Genomic DNA, 18,461 nt, shown 5'->3' on the forward strand with positions numbered 1-18,461 from the left:
GCCCTACCTGCGACACACCTGGCTGGGAGGACTTCAAACAGGACCACCAGCCCTTGCTACCAGGTGCCTCTCACTAATCCCAACCCAGTAAATCCGGAGGCGGGGTGGGTTGTCCTGCCTTCCACCTCCAGGGGCAGGGGTGCAGCAGGATCCCTCCATTAGTCAGTCAGAACCAGAGAGAAGCGGGGAGGGGCTTGGTTGGCCACATTTCCAGGTACTTTCTGTTGAAGAACGCTGTTTGAGTTTTGACAAGCTCAAAAGGCCTGTGGCAGGGCTTTGCCTTGAGAAACCTGGGGTGGACAAAGAGGCTGCTGCACAAGTCACGACCCCTTGAGAGTTCACTCCAGCCCTGACGCAGCACCCTGGCGGGGGACTTCTGGGCCAGCTGGGCTACTTTCAGGAATGCCAGCGAGGAGGGGGAGGATGGCCCTTCAGCCTGCACCAGAGTTCCTGCCCTTGGGACATGGAGGGAGCAAGTGGGCGGGGAGGAGTGACTAGCTGATTACGGAAGCCACAGCTCCGGTGCAGAGAGCCTGCGTGGGCTTCAGGGAGTGGGCAGAGGAAGGGGCGGGGCCGGAGGCCCGCACAGGCAGGAGCCAAAGTCAGCTCCACTCACGGCCACCGCCAGGCCCCACTGAGCACCTCTCCCTGAACTGTCAAAGCCCAGGGAACTGAGTCCAGCTACTACCAGAGGACAAAGGGGCAGACAGCCCCGAGGGGGTGCGGGCCCACCTGTGCCCTGCGGGATTCCCACGCTGCAGAGGACATGAGGAGCAAGCAAGGCTGAGCAGGCAGACCCAGGGGCTACTGTTCTGCCACAGTAGCAGGGGAAGCCACTTCCTGAGGCCCACAGGGCAGAAGAGATAGAGGCAGCCTGAGCAAATCTCACCTCCCCAAGAAGAAAGGAGGCTTGATAGGAAAGAAGGGGCAGATCCAAGCGGCTCTGGTGGCTGCCACCTCGGCCCCAGCTGGTCCTCTGGGAAGGCGAGGACGGCTGGTCTTGTATCAACTCCCCAGAGTCACCAGAAACCACGACTCCCTTCCTCCTCAGGATCTCAAGCTTAGGACACCCCATCAGCGACAGGGCCCACTTCCAGCTGAAAACCTCAATCCTATAAACTCTACCTGTAAAAGTCAAATGCTACAAATTCTCAGCCCCCCAAAACAGGAGCCCCCAAACTGAGCATGCACAAGAAGCACCCCACGTGCCCATGACAGCACGGCCACGTTCCCCCGCTCACAGGGCGCCAACCTACCCGACCTGCTGCAGACAGATGAGCCCGTCTCGTTACCAGGGGTGGGAAAAGAGGCGCTGCTTTTTCCTTTCTTTTTGTTTAATTCTAAGGTCATTAAGCCTAAACCTTAGAAAGCTCAGGGGAGCCGAGCTGGCTAGACAAAGTTGAAAACAATCAATTTAATTTCCTCCCCCAGGAATCAGGCCTCCCCTCCCCATACCTGACATATGGCATTTCCATCAACAAAGCAAACAGCTCATGAAAAGCCCCAGGTCAGGTCGGTGTGAAAGCAGCAAGCCCAAGGGGTGGGACTCAGAGGCTCCAGGCCCCTCTGCACCTCCGCCCGATTTGTCCCCAGTCGCCCCCACAGAGCCTGCACCTGCCCTGGGCCAGGACAGGGTGAAGAAGACAGGCCCCGTCACCCACATTCCAGTAGGGCCCTGGGCAGGGTCACTGCAGCCTACAGCGAGGCTCCCGGAGTAGCCAGGCCAGTAGGGTGCTCCCAGAATGGAAGACCTGCTCTGAACCATCTGCTCCACCGAGTGGAGGTTCACATTGTCGATTCCCACGTCACTAACGCACGCTGAAGGCAGCGTGTTCCACACTGCTGGAGGGAGACACAAATAAAGTAGATAGGGTGCCTGTTTCGGGGCAGTTTCATTGCTGGTGGGAAACAAAACTGCACTGTTTCCTTCCACGAAACAGAAGGTCAGGCCACTCCGCACACGGCCAGCACACGGCCAGCACAAGAGAAAAGATCCTGCAGGGCGAGGCACACGCACACGCGTGCACCAGTCGACTAAGCCCAGGGGATCCAGAGCGCTATCCTCTATCCTCGGAAGGGCCCTTTGATCGCCCACCCGCTCAGTAATAAATGAGCGAAGCGCGTCCGAAGCCAGCCTGCCCTCCACCCCCGGCCAGACGTGCAGGCACCGTGGCCTGCAGGCAGCACATGGCCTTATTTAACCTCCAAGCACCCTCCCCTGGGCGCTGGACTCTCAGAGACGAGGGCTGGCCAAGGCCACCAGCTCCAGGGTGAGCTCAGAGGAACCAGGGCTCGACCTTGGACTCTGCAGACAGGGACTTGCAGCTGCTCTTCTTACTGGGCCTTTTATTTGGATCTGTGTCTCCTGCCTCCCACGTCCTCCACCTGCAGGGTACAGTCAGCAAGAGCCCCTGAACTCGGTTGGCCTGGGATGTGAGTTATCACTGTTATGGTTCGCTGGCTCCAGAAACTTCTGCTACTTCATTTGAGCCTCACAAGCCACAGGTAATTATTACTCACGTATAGGTGAAGCCAACAATGTACCTAAGTCACACTGCTACCAACAGTGACACACGCGTTTCTCACTCGCTTGAGTGAGTGAAATGCCCCACGGTGATGCCTCATTGCTGCCCGCCCACCTCCCATCTTCCTTCATCCTTTGGCTTCACCTCCCTGTCCTTCCAGTGACCAGAGAGGCCACCCCCGCCCCCGGGCCAGCCCACAGCTAACTTTAAACCCTCCACTGAAAAGCGACTGCATCTCACCTACAGCCCAGGCCAGCGCAGCTGGTGGAACCCAGGAGGGATTCTCTCCAAAGCCGCAGCCACCCCACCTGCCTTCAGAATGCACCCAACGCATACACCACCAGCCTCACCCTAAACCTGCTGAAACCCAAGTGCATACCAAAAGACCCCCTGCTGTATACACCTGGCGGCCCAAGTTCCCCAAAACTCCCCAACACACTCAGACTGGGGTTCAGGGTGTGGCCGGCTCAACTTCTCCACAGTCCTGGTAACACCACCAATTTAAGAAGACAACTTCCCATCCTCATTACTAGAGAAATGAATCTGAAATGATCTTGGGAAGGACCAAGTCCTGGATGCCATGGCAAAGGGGAAAAAATCTCCGGCTTTCCAAAAAGAACAGTTGAATAACAAAAACTGTTATTAGCCCTGGACACGCGCCACGCAGCCTGCTCTGCACGCAGCCGGCTCTGCACGCAGCCCAGCTTGCCCGGGCAAGCTCCAGAGGCTCCCTCGGACGAGCCAGTCAGAACATCAAACAGCTGCTCCTGGCACCGAGCACCCGGACTCAGGCGGGAATCACGGGAGAGAATCTTCTTTTCCGTTTTCATTTTAAAACCTTGAGAAATCCATGTCTCTGTTGTGTCACAAAAGGAACTGGCACCTCTCATCACTTCCTCTGGTTCTTAGGGCCCCGCCATCCACTCTCGAGTAAGTCACTTCTGTCACTCAGCCCAACGTGTCTTGACCCTCATGCGGCTGACCACTTGGGCACCGTCCTCACCATGAGCTGGACAGGGAGCCCCAGGGACCAGCTGCCCGGTCCACTGCCGGCGTTGGAGGGCGGACCCTCGTGGTTTTAGCTGGCAGATTCCGCTGGCAGCCCACGCCCGGAGCTCTCGCCCTGCGATGGGGTGACCTCTGCTCCCTCCGGGCACAGCACCTCCCGTGACGGCCCCAGAACAGGCAAATGAAGAGAACACCTGAGCACGTGGCGGGAAGCCAGCGCTGTCCGTGGTGAGAGAACGTGTATCAGAGCACGATCCTGAAAGGAAAGCGCTTCAGAGGAGCCCAGAGGACAGCCAGGGCTGCAACACAGGGGCAAGCAGGGCCCTGGGCCCAAGGCTGCAGGAGGACTTCTGGGTCAAGAGCTCGTGCTGTCTGCACAGAGCCCTGGAGTGAGCAGCCGCCACCGGGCCGAACACAAAAGGCAGGACGCCCGTGCCAAGGGCTCCTTCCTACCCTGATGGCAAGGGCAGCTCCCAGGGAGAAAGGAGCCCCAGGGGCCAGGCAGCCGGTCACGCTCACACAGTGCACGCACTCTCACACACTCTCCAGCTCCCCGCCTTGAAGCCGGGCCCTGGCAGGAGGCCAGCTCTGCTAATTGCACCAGACCCACCTTTCACCCCCCCACCTGCTGCAATTAGCCCGACTCTCAGCTTCCTGCTGCTCTGAGGCTGAGGCTGAGGCCTGAGGCCTGCAGCTCCCTCCCGTCCCTCCGCCCAACTCCAACCCCGGAAGTGCTGGTTTCAGGGGTGCCTGTAGCAACCCAGACCCTTCCTGAGGCTCCAGGCTGTTGAGAACTTCAGCAGAGGGGGAGTCCGAGCAGAGGGCCCACCCAGGCCGGCCTAACACAGGTGGCTTCTGGCTCCAGATCCAGCCCGGCCCCCTGTGATGAGGGTCCCCAGCCTTCACAGGACAGTGGGTCCCGCCCAGGGTGAGCCATCTCCTACTCTAGAGGCTTGGCGTTTAGAAGTTTCTCTAAGCAGACAACAACCAAGCAGGTGTGCAGCTTTCTGGGGCTGCCTATCCAAAGCCACAAGTCTGTTTCCTAAGCTGTAAAATGGGGTCAGCAACTTCCACCCAAGGAGGTGGGGAGAAGAAGTGGGGAGGGGCAAGGACACCACCTGGTGGCACCTGACCTGCAGTCAGCACTCCAAGGCCCCGACCTGCTCACCTCCTCCCAGCCGGCATTTATTCTGACAACAAAAAGGAGAAAAGAGAGGAAACCAAGTGCGATGGGCAGTGTCACATCTTGCAGAAACAAATCCTGCCTCCCAGGAGGTCTGGGAATGCAGCAAGCCACTAAGGGTCCTTGGGCCCTTTTGCACACCCCTGGCCGACAGCTGGACCACTGAACTCATAAAATAATACTAGGATGCTGGTCACTGTGACACATGCCTGTAATCCCAGTGACTCGGGAGGCTGAGGCAGGAGGATCGCAAGTTTGAGGCTAGCCTTAGCAGCTTAGCAAGACCCTGTCTCAAAATTAAAATAATTAATTTTAAAAGACTGGAAATGTAGCACAAAGGTGGACATGCCCCTGAGTTTCATTCCTAATACCAAAAAAAAAAAAAGAAACAAGCACTAGGGTCTCAGGCAGAGCAGGGAGAAGATGGAGGAGCGTGGAGAAGGGCCTCGCCTCTTCTGCCCCTGCCTCCGTCCAGGGGGGATGCCACACACAAGACTTACAGCCGTCAGGGTGCCTGGCCTGTCTCCAGCCTTACACGACGGAGCATCTCAGGCCTGGAGAAGAGCCTTTGGAACCAGGAGGAACAGGAAGGAAAGAACCATGTGGCCCAGCCAGTCACACCCCTAAGTCTGCACCCGCATTTTACCACTCTGCATACACGAGTGAGGGGAGGGGCCCTGCAGACCCAGCCCTCCCCAGGTCACTTCCCCACTGCTCGATTTACAAACTTACATGAGACTTCGGGGAAGCCACAGAAGAGCCCATCTGTCATGTCCATGGGGAGACAAGGGGCTCGCACTGCCCACATGGGACAGAGCCCAGGTCAGGGGCTGGACGCCCAGCCCAGGCAGGTCCTGACCACCATGATCCCCACCCTCCAGCAGCACTGCTACAGAGATCCCGGAACTATGTCCAGGGACAGTGGAGCACTCTGACGGCTGTTCCACCAGAAATGTCCAGGGCACGCTGCCGTCTGTTCTTTGGACAGAGGGCTTCCATTCTCCAAACTGAGCACACACGTTTCTCAAAGTAATTCTCATCTGCGGCAGCCACCCAGGCTTATCCGTTAGACCCCCACGGGGGGCCGGCCATCACCAAAACCAAGGCTGAGCTTGCTCAAGGGAGCGACGCGCAGCCCACCGCCGCTGACGGATGTGAGGTCCGTCGGCACACACGGCAGGGCTGGGGTGCAGCCGGGGTGCACAGCCTGCCTACACGGCCCGGCCCTGGGTTCCCTCCCCAGAACCCCAGAAAAATGAAGTCACCTAAAGCCAAGCACTGTCCGTGTGCACGTGTAAACGTGTGCACACACAGGGACACACAGCAACAGCACAAAAACGTGACCCAGAAGTCACCACGTTAGTGACAGGAGGACGGCGGGGGACACCAGGTGCCACCCCCAAAGATGAAAGCGAGCCTGCGGCTTGCTGTGAGGGGGGTTCTGCTCTCAGATGAACCCCGTTCAAGGTGACTACCTGAGGCTCTGAGTGGAACAATGTAAATTAAAAAAAGAAAAGTGGGATGAAAACGTGGCTGGGCATCGAGGGCACAAGCCGGCAGGGGCAGCCGTGTCCAGCCAGCTCGCCCTCCCTCGGGCCGCTCGGATCAAGTCCTGCCCCGACACTTGTCCCGGACCTGCTGCCCCGCCTGACTGGCCAACTTCCCTGTCAGAAAGCAGCGGCAGCCCCGCCCACTCTCCAAGACCAGATCCAACCGGGCCTTCTCCACCCCTTCCCGCAACAGCTCCCTTGATGGCACGCCCGGCTCCCCCTGGTCCCCTCCTTCCCCTCCTTGGATACTGCTGGGACCCAGCCTTCCCATCCAGGGAGCATGAATGGGTAGGTGGAGAAGAGTCCCCTGGGAGAACCCAGCTCCCGCGCCACAGGAGGTCAGGCTGAAGTGACTGAGACCCCTTAGAGATGCTGACCCCCAGGTTCCCAGAGGAGGACGTCAATCACCTGGGGCTGGACAGAAACAGACTCCTGGACTTGCGCAGCAGATGTGGGGCCTACAGACCTGCACTGCTAAATCCTGTGCTGACCATCCAGGGACCGGACTTCAAGAACCACTGCCATCGTCTGCAGAGCCTCAGTCCTGTCCAGGCAGCTGGGGAGTGTTCAAAAATGCAGATTCCAGAGCCTGACCCCAGCAGAGCCCAGGGCAGCAGAACAGGAGGAGGAGTGAGGATGGCACTCGGGGTCCCAGCCACGCTGCCCTGAGCCCAAGAGAAGGGTCAGGAGCCCTTCGTCTCAGCGGACTGTCAGAGGTCAAGTTCAGCTTTGTTGCAAAAGGCGGCCATATTCTTCAGGAGAGACCCCACCTTCCAATGGTCCCTGCCCCCCTGGGCTACAGAAAAGGAGGGAAGAGCAGGGATCAGAACAGCCTCCTGGAGGACAAGACCCAAGGCTGGTTGGTGGCAGGACGTGTCTGCCAAAAAGCCTGCGGGGGGAGTCCTACCCACGGGCAACCTCTCCCCCACCCCAGGCAGCGCAAGGAATGACATGTCACTTCATTCCGCCCTCCAACGGGGGGTGTCCTCTGGGAAGTGTCTATGGTATCCCCTGCACACTCACACCAGGTCAGGTGGACAGGAAACAGCAGGGTGTGCAACTGTACACAAGGCAGGGCCACAATGGCCTAAAACAAAAACCATTCACTGGAGATCGGAGAGGAAGCGCTCCGAGAGGAGGGGGGCTGGGGGCTTTGGGTTTCTCGCTACTTATTTTCCAAGCTGTTCATAAAGAGGACCTGCTACTTCCATCAGGAGAACTGAACTTTATTTTGCCATAAATACACAGCAGACCACTGTCTATTCCGAGGGCAGAGGTCTCTGAACGCACACATCCTGCTGGTTGCTCCAGGTCAGCAGGGAGGGGGTGACCACTTGGGATCCCCTTCACCAACACACACATAAGCCCTGCCCTTAAAGGGGCAGAGGGAGGACCAGGGTGCAGGGTCCTGTCTCTCACTTCCCAGACCCTCTGGGCCCGAGCCTGGATTGGCTTTTGCTTCCTTCCTGTGATCATTTCCCATCTTCTGCAGCTCTACACAGCACCCCAAGAGCAGCAAACTGCCTCTCAAACTGACACTGTCTTGCTGGGTCCAGCCCAGACCTGGACCTCAGAGCGGCTGATCACCAACAGCATGAGCCTGCACAGCACCGACATGGCCCAAGACTGCACAAGAACTGGACGCTCCGCACGGTTCAGAGAGGGTTGCAGAATCCTCACCTCCGCCTGAGCCCGGCAAAGCTGCGGAAGGAAAGAGGTTTCCACCTACCAGGCACACCTGGGCCAGAGATCACCTGTCTAGAGATGCTGCTGGCCCTGGCCAGCCGTGTAGCCCCTCTGAACCCTGACTTCAACTCTCTCTCATGTCCACATCCTGCCCAGTTTTGATGCATCTGACATTTGATAAGCAGCCTTCATCCAAGTAGTCAGAAGATGCTGACAGCACCAGGAAGAGACCCTCCTGTACCTCCTGGCTCCTACCCAGACACAATGTCCCCTCTCTCCTTCTCCTGACACTGTGAACTCGGAAACTCAGTCACCCACAAAATCCCACTCAGGTGTCACCTCCTCCAAGAAGCACTCCAGACCCCCCCCCCCCACAGAATGGGTCAGGGTCTCCTCTCTTGAACCTCAGCACCAGCTGCTCTCCCGGGCACTTGGCACAGCACCGGGAGTGCCTGCTGGCCACAAATGGCACCCACGCACAGGGACACGCCCTGACCACCAGCTGGAAGCCAGTGCAGCCCCCAGAGCCCGCAGCACAGATGCCAAGTTATAGGCAACACAATCGCTTATGCCCACTGGGCACAAGGGAGGCCTTAGCTGCAATGCCCCTGCCTGTGGCATGCCTAGCCAGAGTGCAGCTCCCACACACAAGGCAACGATCCCACTCTGGTGCCCAGAACCAACTCTCCGGGGCCTCTGCCTAAGCCCATCTCCTGCTCAGTCATCTGTAAGGATGGAATGGTTCCATGCCTCCCGAGGTGATGCTCAGAGAGCCCACAGGGCCACACTCCACAGCCACGGACACATACGGTGGCTCGCCACCTCACTGGGAGGAGGACGGAACAACCTTCACAGAACAGAGGGAACCCTGACCCCCCTCCTCCTCCCATCCTGCTTCAAATCTGGGTTGAAAGAGAAGCAAGGGGCCCTGCAGCAACCGCAGCCCTCGAGGGCAGCAGGGCCAGCACGAGCCCTCGTCACGGCAACCTTGCCTAGCAGCCTGCCCGGGCCCTGAGCTGACCCCAGAGCCAGCAGCCCAAGCCCAGAGGACCAGGGCTCCTCAGGCCAGCAGAGACCTCACAACAGCTGAGGATGCCCCAAATTCCAGCAGCAAGATGCGGTCCAGCCCAGAGCTGAGTGCCAGGAACAGGTCTCAGGGTAGAGCCTGGCCGCGGGTGTGGGGAAACCCTGGTACCAATCTGCAGGGAACAGAGGTTCCCACACGGTGTTCCCTGGGGTCCTAGAGGGAAAGGAGACTGAGCAGAAAGCACTTGGGTCCCCCAACCCCAAGATAATCAGAGTGACTATGGCCTCCCCTGAGGCCTCAAGAAAAATCATACAGGGAAAAGTTTCATTGCTTAAAAAAAAAAAAAAAAAAAAAAGGCATGAAGACCAGGGTTCCAAGGTCAAGCTGCCGTGCTTCCCCTCGATGCTCACGAGGCACAGATTCTCAGTCGACCTTCCTAAGGCTGGGGCAGATCCGCAGTCACTGACCTCACCCCTCAAGCACACACTGACCAGACACAGGAACCAGAAAGCGGATTCTCCCCCGCAGGCCCGCTGCTCTGTACGGGGCACACTGGCCCTGTACGGGGCCCCTTCACCCGTCTCACCCTTGAGTGGCTTCTATAAGAGTCACGGAGCCAGGGGCGTGAACGCAACCCCCTTCCAGCAAGCCCCCAATGACACGTGGGGCCAAAGCTGCAAACCCAGGTTCCCAGCCTGTGCAGAAAGTGGCACGAACCTGTCCAGGGCTCAGAGAACGCTCACCGTGCCACGTGAAGCAGGACGGCAGCGCACCCTCACACCACGCCCACAGTAGGGCTCAGCAGGCAGCAGCCCGAGGCCACACTGCTGCCCTGGGCTTCCCGCGGGGAAAGGACAGCTGCTTACCTGGTAGTAGGTCTTGATGCTTCTCACTAGGATGGTCAGGTTCTGAATGCGAAGGTTCACGTCATTGTTGACGTGCCTGTTGATGCGTTGATTGGTGGGCCGGGGGTCTCTGCAGGAAGAAACAGGACGGTGGAAATTGCACCTCCCAGCATGCACCGCACTGCCTTCCCAGTCCTATAGTCCCCTGAGCCTCGTTAGGCCCCTGGTGACCATGAGGTTGTGACAGTGTGGTTCAAGTCAAATCCTAACCGCCACTGCCCTGCAGGACTCTTGGAGAGCCCACCCCCTGCCTGGCCCACCCAGGCCCTGGGCCACCACGGCCCTTATCAAGGCTGCTTCCATTCCTACTGATAACAGCACCCATACAGGACGGCCACACGTCAGTGCAGACCAAACCCACCGTTACACCGTATGAAAATCAGAAACCTAAACTGGGCACAGCGGCACACACCTGTAATCCCAACAATATCGGAGGCTGCGGCAGGAAGGCCATAAGTTCAAGGCCAGCCTCGCCAACCTAGGGAGACCCTCAGCAACTTAGCAAGACCCTGCTTCAAAACAAAATATAAAAAGGGCTGGGGATACAGCTCAGTGGTAAAGTGCCCCTAGGTTCAATTTCCAGTGCCAAAAATAAGTAAATAAAAAATAAAAATAAAAAACAGCAAAGCGGGCTGGAGATACAGCTCAGTTGGTAGAGTGCTTGCCTCGTATGCACAAGGCCCTGGGTTCCATCCCCAGCACCACAAAAGAAAGAAAAGGGAAAAAAAAAAAATGAGTAAAGTATGTGACATCAAGAAAAATAAGAAACATAATCATATCTAGAAAGTGACAAGAGCAGTCTATGACACTGCATGTTGTACGATGCACCCGGGAGAAACACTAGGAGACAAGTCACCTGGTTGGCGTAGGGACTCCCAAGAGTCATCTGTTTTCCAACCTCAGGCAGAGGAGAGGTCGGGCCAGGATGGAGCTAGAAGTGATCTGGAATTTCTCTCCTCTACTCGCAGGGCCTCCGTGTTGGCCAAGGGCTCCTGGGAGAAGTGGCTCAGAGGCCAGAGGCAGCTCCCACTTTCCTCAGCTGCCTGCTTGTCATGACAAAGGCCTCCCCTCCAGTCCCTGTCCCAAGACACCTCCAAGGCCTGACATCTAACTCGAAGGCCCACCTATGGGGTTTCATCTGTCATCCACCCCACAATAAAAGGGCAGAGCCTCCTGGGGCTGGCGTGGGGCGTCAAGGAAGCGAGTCTCAAAGTGACTGGCTCCTTCAAAATCAGCAATTAATCCAAAATTGAGAAACAGAAGGAAAAAATCCTATACATCGAAATCATGTCAAAAGCTGTTGGAAGTACAATGCTTTTTTGTAACACAAGCTGTTTAAAGTTTAACCTTTAAGTAAATATTTGACGTATACACTACACAGCGTCTTTAGCACACAGACCCCTTGCACGCAATAACCAGCCATGGACTTATGCGGTCATCCCACATCTGCCACACTGGGCACCCAGAGGACCTCCGTCCAATTGTCACCGTCCCCACACAGTGACAGAGTCTGGCCAAGTCGTTTACATGTTCCACATTCCTCCTGGAGCCATTCACTATTGAGAAAATAAAGGTTTACAGTTCCCTTGAAATTAATTTAGGAAGAGGTGGCGTTCAGAATTTCACCACAAAGGCACATTAGCCACAGAGGGTTCTAGCATTCCAAAATAATTTTTCTTACAGGTGCAACTCCCCTCCCCTGACTGTAGCCACCTAAAGAGTTGAAAGGCAATTCCACAGTGACAAACGTGCTGCTTAACACAGCAACACCTGCAGAGCGTTCTTTGCCGAACGCTACTGCAGTCCCAGATTCCAGGTAGGTCAGACGGGCCAGTGCCAGCGTGCCAGGAGCCCAAAGCTCGGCATACGCTACGCATATCCTGCATGCCAAGCAAGGCACTGTGCACGTCTAGGGCCGGGACCCGGGCGGTCCTCACGGCACATGGTGTTTGCCTCAGACCATCCCTGTTTCCATTCTCCCCAATTCTGGGAAGAAAGAACTAATTGAAACAACACTCCAAGGAAACCCTGACATTTGCTATATGACTAATTAGGCTAATTATTGTGATTATTAGTACTCCCTCATTTAACTAAAGCTCCCCGGGAGCAGAAAGGTTATTAGGAAACAAACGAAAACCAAAGGCTCACCCCTGGTGAAGGAAGGCGTGTCTCAGGCACCACCGCCCAGTGCCCCGGCGACCCCATGTATCTGGGCTGCACAAAATGGGAGCCAGAGGCATAGACAGATTTCAATCCAGGCTCCCAGGCCAGCCAAAATTCTCGGGGCCTCAGAGTGCTCATCTGCAAAATGACCACAGGATCCTTCCAGCCCTGAAGGCCATCATTCCACGAAGCCCAAGGCTGGGTGGCCTGCACTCGGTTTTGATGCCAGGAAGACTGGATCATAACTACTGCATTTCCCCAAAGCCACAGATCTTTACACCACAGCCCCAGGCATAAAAGCCCTAGTCCTGCATCAGGACCTCAGAGGACAGGAAAGACATGTGTCTGTGGGAGTAAACTTGGGGAGTTAAACTTGGGGAGTTCCAAGTTCAAGGTGTGGGGCCCCCAGGGCTTTCTTTGCATAAAAACTTCTAACTAGAAAAAAAGGAAGTCAACTCTTGCTAGACTCTAAAAGGGTTAGAATTTAGGATTACAGCAACCTTGCCCCCTCCTTTGGGAAAGGCTGCTTCGAACTTCTGGTCATGTTTGAAAGACTTCCCAAATTTTAAGACCAAGTCAAAAAACTATTGGGGCTGGGGTTGTGGCTCAGCGGTAGAATGCTTGCCTAGCATGTGTGAGGCACTGGGTTCAAGTCTCAGCACTGCATATATAAAAATAAAATAAAGGTATGAAAAAATCAAATTGTTTAAAAAAAAAAAAAAAGAAGAAGCAACTATGAACTGCCAATAGAGAGATGTCTGCAGAACATTACAGGTTAAAAAAAAGATGCTAGATGACAATAGCATGGGCCCATATGCATATAAAAATACATCAAAGACATATCAATGTACACCTTACACACATTTGGGAGGAACCAGATTATTAGCACTGCTACCACTACATCACAAAATTACAGACAATTTTTATTTTGCTCCTCTGCGTGCTACCATTCTCCTACAATGAACATAAATTTTTTGTGTAATTTTTAAGGACTCAAAGCCCTCCTGAAGATTGTTATTTATAGGCTACAACCAAAAAAGGAAATTACTGGGCCAGGGATGTAGCTCAGTGGTAGAGGACCTGGGCTCCATCCCCAGCACCATGGAAATAAAAGGGGTTGGGGGTGCTGCTTTCGATCCTAAGGAAATATCTTTTTGCTCCAACACTTTTGCACAACACAACTCATTCAATCAACAAGTATTTGCCCTTTTATCCTCAGCTTCTGCATCTGCAAAATGGGAATATGAACTCCTCTTGGAGAGGGGGCCGGGGGATAAGCCTTCAAATGCCTTTTACGAACTGAAGAAATTCCTCACTGGCCTGAGGGTGCTTCCAACCCCTGAAAAGTTAATAAATTACCCTGAATTTTGCAGCCAGCACCAGGAAACGGGAAGGAGCTTGAAGAAAGAGTTGACTTCACTGCCACCCGCACAAGGGCACAAGCTCCCCGCCTGAGCCCCAACTTTCCCACTGCACTGAACAGTGACCACATCAAAACCAGTAGTACCTCCCCCCGCGCCCCAGCAGATGCACAGGCACAGGTAAGCCCACATGCCTGGACAGCTGCGAGCTCCCAAGGACCACGACTGACATCTGTCGTGCATTTCATGTACGCACCATCTCACCCACTCCTCCCCCATCTCTGATCTTCTGGCCCTCACTACACATCAGGGAACGGGCTCAGAGGGCTAGAGTCATTTGTCCGACCTAACAGAACTAGTAAGTGGCAGAGTGAGGCTGCACATTTGTCTGCTCGACACTAAATTGTCTAAAGCAATTTCCTACAAGAGAATCCAAACCGCAAAGTGAATCCATCCTTGGGGATGGGGGTGCCCAGAGAAGCGTGCTCACTGAGAACTCAAGGCCGTCTGGGGCATCCCCTGCCAGGCCACTGAATGTCACTCTCACTCAGGAACTCTCCTGTACCTGGGCCTCCCCTGAAAGCTGAGCCCACAGGGTTTTCCTGCTTCCAGGTGACACTGATGTCACCAGGAGGCCAGGGCCAAGAGACTACTACCACAGCCTTCTAGGGTTGCCAGAGACAATGGCCAGGTGCAGTCACATGACCCCCACCCCCCAGCCAGCCTCCAGATGGCTCTGGAGTGTTAAGTAACAGCCTCTTATCTGCCACTCCCCCGTGCAACCCAGCCAGCAAAACTGCTCGCCATTTCCTGGGGCCTACCACCTTGGGGAGCATTGACCAGAGTGGCCCAGCACAGTCTCGGCCTCCAGTAAGGGATATACGGCTGACCTGCTCAGCTTCCCTACAGACCTCACCAGGACAGCTGGGGCTGCGAATCGTAGTCATTTAGGGACTGAGCACGTGGGGAGCGGGAGACTGAAAAGCAAACTCCAATGGGGAGCCTCTCATCTTTTCTGGACAGTAGGTGAGTAACTGAGCAGGCGCCCTGGGCCCAGGGCTGGCACGTCATCTCACCCAAGCCAACAACCAGCACTCCAGGCTAGAGAAGAGCTGCACGTCCCATGCTACAGATGGGAAGTGGAGAGACCACGTGGCATGTCCAGTGTCACAGTGCTAGCAGGAGGGAGACCTAGGGCTCAAACCCAGGCTGGCCACCCAGGCCAGTGGGAGAGGGGTTCTTTTATTTACTTAACTTCTATGGTACCAGGGATTGAACCCAGGGCCCTGCCCATGCCAAGCTAGGGCTCTACCACTGAGTCTGAGTCCCAGCCCCTATTTCTTTATAAATCACAGTAACTTTTACACAGTGAAATGGGGTGGGGGCGGTTGTTTTTGTTTATTTGTTGTTTATTGGTAACGGGGATGGAAACCAAGGACACTTAACCACTGAGCCACATCCCTAGCTATTTTATATTGATACAGGGCCTTGCTAAGTTGCTAGGGCTGGCCTCAAACTTGTGATTCTCCTGCTTCAGCCTCCAGAGCTGGGATTACAGGCATGTGCCACCAGGCCCTGCAGCTGTTGTCTTAAGTCACAGCTTGAGGAGTTTAGGAAAGTAAAACATATTCTATAGACCATTTCAAACACGACCCCTCCACAAAATGCCCCAATCCACAACCACTTCCAGACACAACTCTGACCCACTGCCTGGAACTGGGTTTTTCTGATCCCCCTGTAGGCAACCTGGTGCTGTGGTGGTCCTGTGCCCACCCACTCTCCCCTCTCTCCTCCTTCTGGAAAGCCACTCCTCACCTTCCTCATGCCGACCCACCTGGAGGGACCCAGGAGAGCTACAAGCATGCCGAGTTCCCACTTGCAGAATGATCACCTTGGCTGATCACAGAGGAGAAAATATCCTTTAAAACTGCCAGGAGAGGGGCGCAGCCCTTCAACCCAATGTAGCCACAGGCCAAATGTGAACAAGTGATGAGCTGGCATTTCTCAAAGGAATGGCCCAACAGGCTTCCCTGATTTACAAGCCAGTGGTAAACGCTTCAGGAATTCCAAAGGTCAGGGAAGAAAAGAGAAATGGTCCTGGGGCTTTTGTTCTCAGGCTGCCTGGGTGTAAAAGCTGAATGAAAAGGGAAGGGGACACTGCTGTTTTTTTAATTAAACAGTCTGAGGCTTGCTTGGGTAAGGACAGGTTGAGGTTTGGTCATTACACCAACGGAACCCAGCAATCTGGGGAGTCTAGCAGAATGTGGGGAGAACTGCCAGAGCTCTTCCGCCCCAGGAACACTCGTTTTCATCAACATTCTCTGAGAAACGCAGCCGAAGCTGACGGCAGATTTGTCTTTTTAGAATCTACTAAATACTGAAGATCAGTGAGATTAGAAGCACCTTAAAAAAAATCTTAAGATGGCAGGGTCTCTCCCACAGCATGACACCAAATGACAGGAAAACAAAAGAAACAATGCAACAGGAAAATGTTGTGAACAGACCTTTTTTAGGCAGGATCTATCACCTATCTTTCACTTAAATCTTTTGGATATGCCAGAGAGAACTGCTCAATCTCCTTCGCAGGCCACAAATTAAGCAGTTAATGGATTTATACTCAAGCATGACAACTTGCTTGGTCGTAGGCAAGTAGGTGAGCCAAGGGCTGATCCACAGGGAACATGGGATGTTTCACTCTGCTTCAAGAGCCTGTGAATCACACTGACGCTCAGTTCCAATATGTTCCTTGCAGTTTGAGTTAAAAACAGAATGCAGCTGTAGGAGCCAACACCTACATCGTGACAGGCTGTCAATCAGACGCAGACAGGCGCTAAAGAACTCAGCAACAGGCAAAGGATGTGGTCAAACATACACATTAGCAAGTCTAACTGCTACCAAGATGCTGCTTAAGTAACATGCTTCCACACAAACAGTACCCCAGATCTGACTCTCCTGTGCACCTCCGAACATGGTGACTCTAAATCCAGTTCATGCAAAGGAACCTAATAAAAAGCACTTGCTCCTGGAAGCAACTGAAAAAGGAAACCTAAGGGAACTCAGGCAGAGTCCTAACCTAAAGTGAAACCTTATAGTCACCCTCAGATGCTCCCAGCCCACCCCTGACACTTCCTGTAACAAGACACTCTCCGTTACGGTTCAGGGACCCCAAAAAGAAAGGGGTTTTTTTCATTTCATTGCTCAAACCACAGTGAAGTCCTTGAGTTTGAAGTCAACTGCACTATCTACACCTAATGAATGACAGCCCACTCCAAATTTCCTTCATCCAACAAGCTGCCAGAGCAGTTCTGGAGGTCTTTACACAACCAAGAAAGCTGTAAAAGTACCCGTACCACGGAGATATGGGTGTCCCTCCAACACAGAGCCCCTCCCTTGCCACCCTGCATTCCATGTCTACAGTCTTAAAACGTTCTACAGCATCGTTCCTCCAACTTACATTTGCAACATGATTTGGTTCAAAAAGATGCCATCCACTAAATCCATATACAGAGTCAAGTTGTCCTGGTTGCCGCTTCCAAATGAGCCAAAAGTTTTCACCTGCGGGGAGGTGGAAGAGCAGAGAAAGGCAGGCAGTCACCCACAGGCACAAACCATCGAAAGCTCCGTGGGCAAAGGTTGGCTGGGGCAGTGTGGACACAAGCGGGTCACCCGCACACTTCAGCACGCACCAAACCTACCCTTCTCCCAGGGCCTCTGTCCCCTCCCGGCTCCGGGCAACCGACGCAAGGCAGGAGGAGCAAAACTTCCCAGTCACTTTTCTCCAGCGTCCGAGAGCGCGGGGGAAAAGGGGGACTTTTCAATAAATTTCTCACGTCTCAGATCCATTGGAAAGCAGTGTGCCCACCCCAGCCTGTTCACGTTCCCACTTGGCGTCCCCCATTCCCCACCCGTCACCGCCACCCACCGGCTGGTCTAGGGGTTCAGAAACCCACGAGGGTATTTTGCGGAGAGTAGGGTCCTTTCCGGAAGGGACCACTCGGACCCCGTCGGTCCCGGGGCCGCCAGCCCAGCACCCAGCGGAAACAGGTGTACCCGCTCCGGCCCCGGCCCAGCCGCGAGCGCGCAGCCCAGCGCCCCCGGACTGCAAGACACCCGCCCGACCCCGGCCGGCAGCCACTTGCTGTGTCCCCTGCGTCCGGGTGGGCACCCCAGCCGGGCGGGAGAGGCGCGGGTGCACCAACAAAGGGGCGGGGAGGCGGCGCACTCACCCAGGTCACCAGGGGGCTTTGTAGGAAGAGCTCCATGAGCTCCGAGACAGTCACGTCCATGCTGAGGCTGCGCCCACCGGCTCCGCGCCCCGCGCCCGCGTCCCCCGCGCCGCGGCACAAAGCGGCTCCGGCAGCGAGCGGCGGGCGGGGGCTGCGGCGGCTCGCGCCCGGGAGACAAAGGCGGGGCGCGCGAGCCCACGTTCCGCGGCTCCGGCGGCCCCGCGCCCCGCCCGGGGCTGGGGGAAGGGGAGGGCCCGCCGCTCGGGGAGGAACAATGCGGGCGGCCCCGCCCCTCGGCGGCCCTGGGCGACCGGCGCGCCGCCTCGCGGTGCCTGCGCCCGAGCCCCGGCGCGGGGAGGCTGCGCGGGCCGCTGGCAGGCGCGCGGACGTGGGAGCCCCGGCCCGGCGTCCCGCACGTGGGCCCCGCCGAGCGTAGCCGTCCCGTGCGTGGGGCCCCAGCACGTGGCGCCTCCCTGCGCGCGTGAGCCTGCGGCTGGCCCCGAACGCCACGTGCTGGCTGGGGCGCGTGGGCACCGGTGCGCGCCCGGAGCTGGACGCCTGCCCTGCGAGGCCGCCCCCGGCCGCCGCCCGCACGCACCCGGCTCAGGATCCCGGCAGGTGCGGCCCCCAGTTGGCTGCCAAGAGGCCCCGCCCAGGCTTGTGGCTAGAGAGCCGAAGCCGCGCGCCCCACGGCTGTGCCAGGCGCGGGAAAAGTGCTGGGGTTGGCCCAAGGGCAGGCGGGGCGGGGCTCGGGCCCAGAGGGCAAAGAGGAAACTTTAGGTTGAGTTTAGGCTGTAAAAGTGCTGCCTCTTGAACCCCACCTGTGC

At 56.1% G+C, this 18,461-nt stretch overlaps 1 protein-coding gene across 2 annotated transcripts in view; it reads right to left on the reverse strand.

Annotated features, from left to right (window-relative positions):
• Ccdc88c (coiled-coil domain containing 88C) overlaps positions 1-18,053 on the reverse strand; it is a 116,492-nt gene extending 98,439 nt beyond the window's left edge. Inside the window, exons 1-3 of one of the 2 annotated variants that reach the window (XM_047538705.1) lie at positions 17,635-18,053; positions 16,863-16,963; positions 9,846-9,954 (exon numbers count right to left, since the gene is read on the reverse strand). In XM_047538705.1, the coding sequence (XP_047394661.1) occupies positions 9,846-9,954; positions 16,863-16,963; positions 17,635-17,694 (270 nt within the window). In that variant the 5' untranslated portion in view covers positions 17,695-18,053. The remainder of the gene's footprint in view (positions 1-9,845; positions 9,955-16,862; positions 16,964-17,634) is intronic. The other variant, XM_047538707.1, reaches the window with a different exon arrangement.
• Between the last annotated feature and the right edge of the window lie 408 nt (positions 18,054-18,461).

Source organism: Sciurus carolinensis, chromosome 2 (assembly GCF_902686445.1).
Source record: "Sciurus carolinensis chromosome 2, mSciCar1.2, whole genome shotgun sequence".
NCBI classification, from domain to species: Eukaryota; Metazoa; Chordata; class Mammalia; order Rodentia; family Sciuridae; genus Sciurus; species Sciurus carolinensis.